This window comes from Corvus brachyrhynchos, unplaced genomic scaffold, assembly GCF_000691975.1.
Source record: "Corvus brachyrhynchos isolate BGI_N302 unplaced genomic scaffold, ASM69197v1 scaffold197, whole genome shotgun sequence".
NCBI classification, from domain to species: domain Eukaryota; kingdom Metazoa; phylum Chordata; class Aves; order Passeriformes; family Corvidae; genus Corvus; species Corvus brachyrhynchos.
Genome location: NW_008239108.1, coordinates 198,450 through 207,278, shown reverse-complemented (window position 1 = coordinate 207,278; position 8,829 = coordinate 198,450). Strand labels below are relative to the sequence as shown.

Sequence of the window (8,829 nt, the reverse complement as noted above, 5' to 3'; positions counted from 1 at the left end):
CAGGGCCGGCACTGGAGGGGCTCGGAGGGCCCTTCCCACCCAGCCATTCCAGGGTTCTGTGATTTATACAAAATAGACTTTCACTCTTGACTGATATTTTTAATTTGTTCGTGTTTTTGGGACTGTGCCTTTGCAATGACAGCCACAGCTCTTTGTGTATATTTGGGATATTTGGGACCAGCTGCTGTCCCATGGAAGGAGCTGCAGCTCAGAAGCCTCTTGAACTCCTTTGGATTTTGCTCCCACTAAACTTTGGGTGAGTTCTTTGGGCGTTTGGCCACTGCTCCTTCCAGAAGGAGAAATGGCTCCATTCCTTTTGCCCTGTTGGTCCTGACACCTTGGGGAGGTTTTGCTGACGTGGGAATGATGCTGGATGTGAAGGAATTCTGATCACCAGGAGCTGCGTCAGCCCCTCGCTCCTGAGGAACAGCACCAGCAGCTGCTGGTGTCACCAGGCATGTCCCTTGGCCAGCAGATGTGTCCTGGTGACACAGCAGTGACACGGGGTGGTGGCACACACAGGGAGTGCTGCTGTGTCCGGGGTGTCCCCAGAGGCTCTCCAGAGCAGTTCCTGTGAGGATGTGCTGCAGCTCGGGGCTTGCTGGGGTCGGCCAGGCCAGATTGCTCCGTGTCCCAGCCTGCGGGGACCTGCAGCACGTGTGAGAACTGACAGAGAGAGGTTCAGGCTGGATATTCAGAAAAAATCCCCCCTGGGAGGGTGGGCAGGCCCTGGCCCAGGGTGCCCAGAGCAGCTGGGGCTGCCCCTGGATCCCTGGCAGTGGCCAAGGCCAGGCTGGACATTGGGGCTGGAGCAGCCTGGCACAGTGGGAGGTGTCCCTGCCATGGCACGGCTGGCACTGGAGGGGCTCTGAGCTCCCTTCCCACCCAACCATTCCAGGGTTCCCTGATTGTGGAATGCAAAGCCAACTGAGAACAAGACAAGTTCTCCCTTCCACCCCCCATTGCTCCCTGTCCCTGGAGCAGCTTCTGTGTGTTGTGAGAATTCCATGTGTTCCTCCGTGGCTCTTCCAGCCTCGAGCTCTCCAAAGCTTCAGTGTCCATTTAAACCAGAGATGTGCAGAATTTTACAGAACTCTCAGCATTTGTGGCTCAGCAGAGAATTGTTGAGGTTCTTGCTGGAGGTGTCCCTACTCATGGCAGGGGTCGGGCTCTGCTGCCAGGGAACAGGGACAGGAGAGAGGGAACGGCCTCAGGCTGGGGCCGGGAGGGGCAGGGTGGGTATTTGGGAATTTCCCCATGGAAAGGGCGCTCAGGCCTTGGCAGGGGCTGCCCAGGGGGCTTTGGAGTGCCCATCCCTGCAGGTGTCCAAGGAATTCCTGAAGGTGGCACTGAGGGCTCTGGGCTGGGGACAAGGTGGGGATGGGGCAGAGCTGGGACTGGATGGGCTGGGAGGGCTTTTCCAGCCTCCCTGAATCCTGGACTCTGTGAAAGACTTTTGGGCACAAATTCCAGGGAAAAAGGCATCAAAGCTTAGAAATAAAATCCTGAGCAGTTTTTGTTCAGATCAGTGCCCTTGGTTTTGCTTGATGTTGTACCTCCAGTTAACTAATCACAGATTGGAAGATGAGGAAATCCATTTATTTTCACATTAAATTTAACTTCCATTTGATGCAGGGACCTTCTGCTGGTTGGTTTTGGTTTGGGTGTATCCCCACAGCACACCAAGAGTTCCTGGAGTTGAGGAGATTGGTTAAAGCCCAGCTCTGGAGCTGTGGGGCAGCTCAGGGGCTGAGCCAGGCTTGGCTCTGTCACTGCTTCCTCTGTGATCCCCTTCCACCATCCCAGGTTGTTCCAAGCCTCATCCAGCCTTGCCCTGAACACTCCAAAGAAGTTCACCTTTGCCCAGTGCTGCAGGAGGGGGGAACTGGGATACCTGGGAGGATCCTGTGTGACCCCATGGTGATGGCTTGGCAGGGGCTGTCAGTCCCTACGATTTTCCTTTGTGCAGAGAGGTTCTGTGGAAGTTCATTTAGGGAAGAAAATAAAAACCTTTGGCCCTCAGGTACCTTTGGTAATTGGTAACTTTAAAAATCTTTTCCAGGATTGGAAGCTTGCGAAGGAATTCACACTGGATGAAAACCATTTCCTGAAGCTGGGTCTATTCCAGGAACTGTAACCCAAATGTTTCTCTGTCCGTGGAGGAGATTTCACGTTTGAAGTACCTTCTACTGAAGGTAGGAACATCTTCCTGTCTTTTTATCTTGGAATGGTTGGGTGGGAAGGGAGCTCAGAGCTCCTCCAGTGCCAGCCCTGCCATGGCAGGGACACCTCCCACTGTGCCAGGCTGCTCCAGCCCCCATGTCCAGCCACACTGCCAGGGATCCAGGGGCAGCCCCAGCTGCTCTGGGCACCCTGGGCCAGGGCCTGCCCACCCTCCCAGCCAGCAATTCCCAATTGCCAATCTCCCATCCAGCCCTGCCCTCTGGCACTGGGAAGCCATTCCCTGGCTCCTGGCCCTCCATGCCTTGGCCCCAGTCCCTCTGCAGCTCTCCTGGAGCCCCTTTAGGCCCTGCAAGGGGCTCTCAGCTCTCCCTGGAGCATTTCCCTTTTCTTCCTGGAGTCTTCTTCAGCTTGAACTGGATGGGCTGGGAGGGCTTTTCCAACCTCAGGGATCCTGGGATTCACGGTGTGCTGGGCAGGATCCTTCCTAAACCCAGGTTCAGCTGGGAAGTGCCTCTCAGAACCTGAGCTCAGGTTTGTGATTGCTGGGAAGAGGATGAACTGCTGTGTCCCTGTTCTCCTGGGCACTGCTGTGGCTGCTCCGGGAAGTTCCCTGTGCAAGTGCCACACTGTGCACTCGTCACGGGCAGGGAGAGGGAACAGGCCGGGATCTCTCACCCGAGCTCCCGAGGGGAGGAATGGGAACCGTGCAGCAAAGCAGCTCAAGGCACACAGGAGCAGCTGCCCTTTCCTGCAGCAGGCATTTTTTTTTTGGGGTTCGCTGCCCTGGGATGCCCTGGAGGTGTGGGAGCAGTGGGATCCTTCCCAGTGCCAGCAGTGGGTCAGCTGACTCAGGCATCTTCCTGTTGGGAATTTCGTTGGGAAAAGTTTCCCTAATGTTCCAAAGGGAGAGATTTGATGTAAAACAAGTTCTCCCATGGGAACAGGGGATGAGTTAAAGATGCACAGATGGGAATGGTTCGGTGGGATCTTGGGAAGGGATACCTGCTGGGAGGGTGGTGAGGGGCCGGGATGGAATTCCCAGAGCAGCTGGGGCTGCCCCTGGATCCCTGGAAGTGGCCAGGCCAGGCTGGACATTGGGGCTGGGAGCAGCCCTGTGCTTGTGACAGCTTTGGTAGGCTCAGCCTAATTAATTTTTGTGTCCCAAGCAGGTGTTGATTCCCTGCTATTCCTCTTTCTTCTGGGATCACTCCCAAATCCACTGGCCCTGGTTTGGGACCTGCCTGTGCCTTTTCCTATTCCTAATTTGCTGTTGATTCATTTCTTATCTTTATCCAGCTGCTGAGTCACCAAAGTGAGGGAGTTTTGCTCTAAAGCTATTTGGGAATTCCATGCCAAAGCCTTCAGTGGGAATTCACCTGAGCCATGGATCAGCCTAGCCTTGTCCATCTGCGTTTTCCAGGTGGATTTTCCAGTGGTGGAGCAGTTTGCTGAAAAAGCTGGTTTGGGGCTTCAGGTTCATTTTTTTTTGTTCAGAAAAGTGAGATTTTATTCCCTGGAGCTGGATAAGTGTTACTGGGTAACTGGGATTAAAGGCGGAGAGCTCTTGGATGGATGTGTGGTCCTGGTGTGCTCCACACTTCTTCCCATACTGAAATTGGAGGGAATTCTCTACGTTTTGGGGTATTTTGTGTTGCTTTGTGTAGCAAAGCTTAAAATTATTTATTCTTCTGGAAGAAATAAGGGAGATTTTGTATTAAAACTTGGCAAGGAAAAGAAGTAAGCTTAATGTTCCCATCAGGAAGCTGTGTCTGTGCGGGCTAAAATCCACCCTGGGTGGAACTGGGACCTGTTCAGCGGGGCCAGAGCTGCTGGAGTTGGGCTTGGCTTTCGGATTTTGTACTGGATGTTCCTGGGATGGCAGAAGGATCCTGAAACTCTTTTTGGGAACGTCCTTCCCTCAGCACCTCCACGTGTTCCCACTTCATGGAAAACATTCAGTGTTTTATTTTAGCAGGAATGGTCTTAAATGGGCCTAAAAAATCAGTAAATCTTGGGAATTTTGTCCTGCTTTCCAGGAGGAGTTGCCTGGGCGGTTCCTGCCCCTCCATGTTCACTTTTCCTGGTGTTGGAGTCCCGGGAGCATTTCGGAAAGGTTGGGAAGCGCTGTGGGTGTTTGGTCTGTGCCTGTGTTTGCTGAGGCTCAGGGAGCCCTTGGTGACACAGAACTGACTGGGAATAACCCTGGGAGAAATCACACCAGTCCAGGGCCGGGGTACTCACGGAGCCCTGGGATCAGGGGGGCTGGAAAGGCTCCAAGGCCACGGAGTCACCTGGGACGGAGCCCCTGTCACCAGCACCAAGGGCCCTCTCCTGCTGTTCCCACCGGAGCTGCCGAAGGGAGCCTTTGGGATGTGCTGGACAAGCCGTTCCCTGGGGGCTGCCGGCGGCAGGAAGCTGGGAGACATCCACGGGAAAGAAAGAATAAAAGGACAAATTCCCCGTTGGAATTGCCAGCCAGCAGCTCCCCCGGCTCAGAGCGCTTTGTGTAAAACGTTGATTTTGTCCTTCATGCAGATGAGCAGCCTGGGGCAGGAGCTGTCCAGGACAGGGAGGAGGCACCCACACGGCTCTGGGGAGGGTGGAAAATAAAATACAATACAGTAAAATAACATAAAATAAGATACAGTACAATAAGATAGCATAAAATACAATGCAATGCAATACAATAACATAAAATACAATACAATAAAATAAAATACAATAAAATGAAATGAAATAAACCAAAACAAAATAAAATGCCCCCCACCAGCTCCTGAGCAGATGGAGAAGGAGAAGAAGAATGGAACAGAGCAGTGGTGGCAAAAGGGGTCCCTTGTTTGGGGTTTTTAACAGCAAGTGCATTAACTGTTGGAACTTTTTCTAAACCCAGCTGGAATTTTGTTGGCAGGGAATTGAATATTCCCAGCCCTGAGGAGGCAGGGTTTGTTAGTTTTGGAATTCTGTGTCGGAAGAGGGAGATGAAACATCTCCTGCGTTGTCCCAAACAAGTTCAACACCCCAACACTGCTTTTGGTCATGAACAGGAATTAATTTGTGGCTTGGAAACCGGTGCTGCTGTGCTGCGACAGTGGGGCTTTAATCCCGGTGAGGCCCAGAGACACCTACAGCAATCCCCTTCCCTGATGGCCTCAGACTGAAGGAGGGCAGGGATGGATGGGATCTTGGGCAGGAATTCCTGGCTGGGAGCATGGTGAGGGGCTGGGCTGGAATTCCCAGAGCAGCTGGGGCTGCCCCTGGATCCCTGGCAGTGGCCAAGGCCAGGCTGGACATTGGGGCTGGAGCAGCCTGGCACAGTGGGAGGTGTCCCTGCCATGGCAGGGCTGGCACTGGAGGGGCTCTGAGCTCCCTTCCCACCCAACCATTCCAGCATTCCCTGAGCCTTTGGTGCCCACACAGAGGATCTTTAATTGCTGCTGTTAAGGAGCTGTCCCAGAGCCTGGTGCCAGCAGGGGTTGACGGGGGCTCTCCTTGGCTGCAGCCTCTCTCCTCCTTCCCAGCGCTGCAGCTCCCTGCAGAGCCTTGGTGGCACACACAGGGGTTGGGGTGGCACTGGAATTTCCCTGGGTCAGCTGTGGAGATGCTCCCTGGAAGGCAGCTCAGCTCCAGAGGCAGCAGCAGGTTCTGACACAGAGCTGCTCTCCTGGAGCCCTCACGGGTTTTGCTCTTGTTGGATATTCCAGAAATAAAATGAGCAGCTGGGAAGGGCTTTGAGTGTCCACCTGAAAAAGGGAAAATATTTCTGCTTTACTGGTGACAAGAGTGACCTAAATTAAAGTACTGAGATGGGAGATGTGGCAGATCCCATGGAATCAGAGAGTCCTGGAATGTTTGGGTGGGAAGGGAGCTCAGAGCCCCTCCAGTGCCAGCCCTGCCATGGCAGGGACACCTCCCACTGTGCCAGGCTGCTCCAGCCCCAATGTCCAGCCTGGCCTTGGCCACTGCCAGGGATCCAGGGGCAGCCCCAGCTGCTCTGGGAATTCCAGCCTGAGCCCCTCACCATCGACCAGGGAAGGTCAGGCAGCTTTTCCTAGAGATGCATAAAAAGTTCAGGAAAGCTGTGGAATTGCCAGGTTTACAATGGGTGTCAGTTTGGAAGGTGAGATTTCCATGTGGATTCCACACCTGTGGAGGGAATATTTCTGCATTTGGGTTGACTGAGCCCCCAAACCTCCTTCAGTGAAAGCCTTTGGTGCCAGATTTTCCCTCGGTGAATTTATAACCAAGCTGAGATGGTTAAAAATACCCAGAGAACAGTTTGTGAGGAACACACCGAGCCCAGCAGCGCTGTCACTGCGGTGTCACGTAGGTTGAACATTCAGATGGCTGCTCCCAACTCCCAAATTCAGTGCTGAAATCCCAGAATCCCAGGATCCTGAGGTTGGAAAAGCCCTCCCAGCCCATCCAGTCCCAGCTCTGCCCCATCCCCACCTTGTCCCCAGCCCAGAGCCCTCAGTGCCACCTCCAGGAATTCCTTGGACACCTGCAGGGATGGGCACTCCAAAGCTCCCTGGGCAGCCCCTGCCAAGGCCTGAGCACCCTTTCCATGGGGAAATTCCCAAATACCCACCCTGCCCCTCCCCTGGCCCAGCCTGAGGCCGTTCCCTCTCTCCTGTCCCTGTTCCCTGGCAGCAGAGCCCGACCCCCCCGGCTGCCCCCTCCTGTCAGGGACTTGTGCAGAGCCACCACAAGGTCCCCCCTGAGCCTCCTTTGCTCCAGCCTGAGCCCCTTTCCAGCTCCCTCAGCCGCTCCTGGGGCTCCAGACCCTTCCCAGCTCCATTCCCTGGACACGCCCCAGCCCCTCCAGAGCTCTCCAGAGCTGCCCCCAGGATTCTGGGTGGGAAAAACCCGAAGTGTAAAAGAAACTCAAAGTTTTTCCCCTGTTCCATGTCCTGATTGCTGTAAGTGCTTCACTCAGAGTGTCAGTGTGGAAGTTAACACCATGAAGGACCCAGTGATTTAAAATCTAATGGAAAAATTGGTGTCTTCAGCCTTTTGCAAGGCCCTGCTCTGGTGGCTGGAAAGCAGAGGCCCCTCAGTGTCATTCCTGGAGGGAAAAGGGGTTTTTAAGAGCACAGTGTCCCAGCTGTGCTGTAGCTGAGGATATGCAGAGTGGGACTGGTGGAGGATCAGGCATGGGGACATTTTTGGATGCTGGAAAAAGCCAAAGGAATGGATGGATAGAGTTCAGCATGTGGAAACGGGGATGTGGGTTAGGTTACAAACAGCCCTGTGATTCCTGGCTGTGGAATCATTTGGTGCTGTCGGATCATCTGGGAAAGTGGCACAGGGACATGGCTCAGCCCAGGGACTCCGTGTGCAGGGTGTGTGTGACCAGCGCTGGCACTGCCCGGGATGGGTCTGGAGGGAGCTGTGCCATCATCCACATCCCTGCGGAGCGACAGCCACTGCCTGGTGTTCGAGTGCTGATGGCTGGAGGGCGACTGGGGCCAGGGGCTGGAGGGCCAGGAGCCAGGGAATGGCTTCCCAGTGCCAGAGGGCAGGGCTGGATGGGAGATTGGCAATTGGGAATTGCTGGCTGGGAGGGTGGGCAGGCCCTGGCCCAGGGTGCCCAGAGCAGCTGGGGCTGCCCCTGGATCCCTGGCAGTGGCCAAGGCCAGGCTGGACATTGGGGCTGGAGCAGCCTGGCACAGTGGGAGGTGTCCCTGCCATGGCAGGGCTGGCACTGGAGGGGTTCTGAGCTCCCTTCCCACCCAGCCATTCCATGATTCCCTGAATTCTGTACCTGGTCCTGTGGCCCAAGCAGGATTGTGAAGGGTTGTCGAGGAGCTGAGCTGTGATGGTGAAGGGCAGAATTGGAAGATAAAATGTTAAGCAAGTGGAAGAGCCCTGGAAGAGTCTCTTAAGGATGGTCTGAACAGTGCCTTGGTTTGGTGTAACCCACAGCTGTTCTAAAATTCCAGGCACTGGGAAAGCAAAGTGGAAAAGCATTGTTAATAGAACTGACACTGGGAAAAATTGGGATAACCAAAGGGCAAACAAGGGTTGGGGGAGGAGAGGATGGAAATGGGAGGTACAGAGTGCAGTGCCTCAGGAGAGCCTTGGAGGGGCTGGAGCCCCAGGAGCGGCTGAGGGAGCTGGAAAGGGGCTCAGGCTGGAGCAAAGGAGGCTCCGGGGGGACCTTGTGGCTCTGCACAAGTCCCTGACAGGAGGGGGCAGCCGGGGGGGTCGGGCTCTGCTCGCAGGGAACAGGGACAGGAGAGAGGGAACGGCCTCAGGCTGGGCCAGGGGAGGGGCAGGGTGGATGGTGGGGAAATTCCTTCCCCAGCAGGGTTGGAAAGCACTGGCAGGGGCTGCTCAGGGCAGTGGCGGAGTCCCCATCCCTGGAAGTGTTTAAAAAATGTGTGGACGTGGCACTTGAGCACCTGATTTGGTGGTTGATGGGGTTGATGGTTGGACTCGATGATCTTAAAGGTCTTCTCCGACCTCAGCGATTCCGTGATGATCCGGGCGGGATGTGGAGCAGTAACCGGTGCTTTCCCGCCCCCAGCCAGTCGTGTCCCATCACCATGTTCTGGAAGTTTGATCTGAACACAACGTCACACGTGGACAAGCTGCTGGACAAGGAGGATGTGACCCTGGAGGAGCTGATGGACGAGGATGACG

The 8,829-nt window shown here is 55.0% G+C and overlaps 1 protein-coding gene across 1 annotated transcript in view; it reads left to right on the top strand.

Annotated features, from left to right (window-relative positions):
- Positions 1-2,062: 2,062 nt before the first annotated feature.
- Positions 2,063-8,829, top strand: part of PPP6R2 (protein phosphatase 6 regulatory subunit 2) — a 45,147-nt gene continuing 38,380 nt past the window's right edge. Inside the window, exons 1-2 of the mRNA XM_017739382.1 lie at positions 2,063-2,195; positions 8,655-8,828. Of these exons, the coding sequence (XP_017594871.1) occupies positions 8,679-8,828 (150 nt within the window). The 5' untranslated portion in view covers positions 2,063-2,195; positions 8,655-8,678. The remainder of the gene's footprint in view (positions 2,196-8,654; position 8,829) is intronic.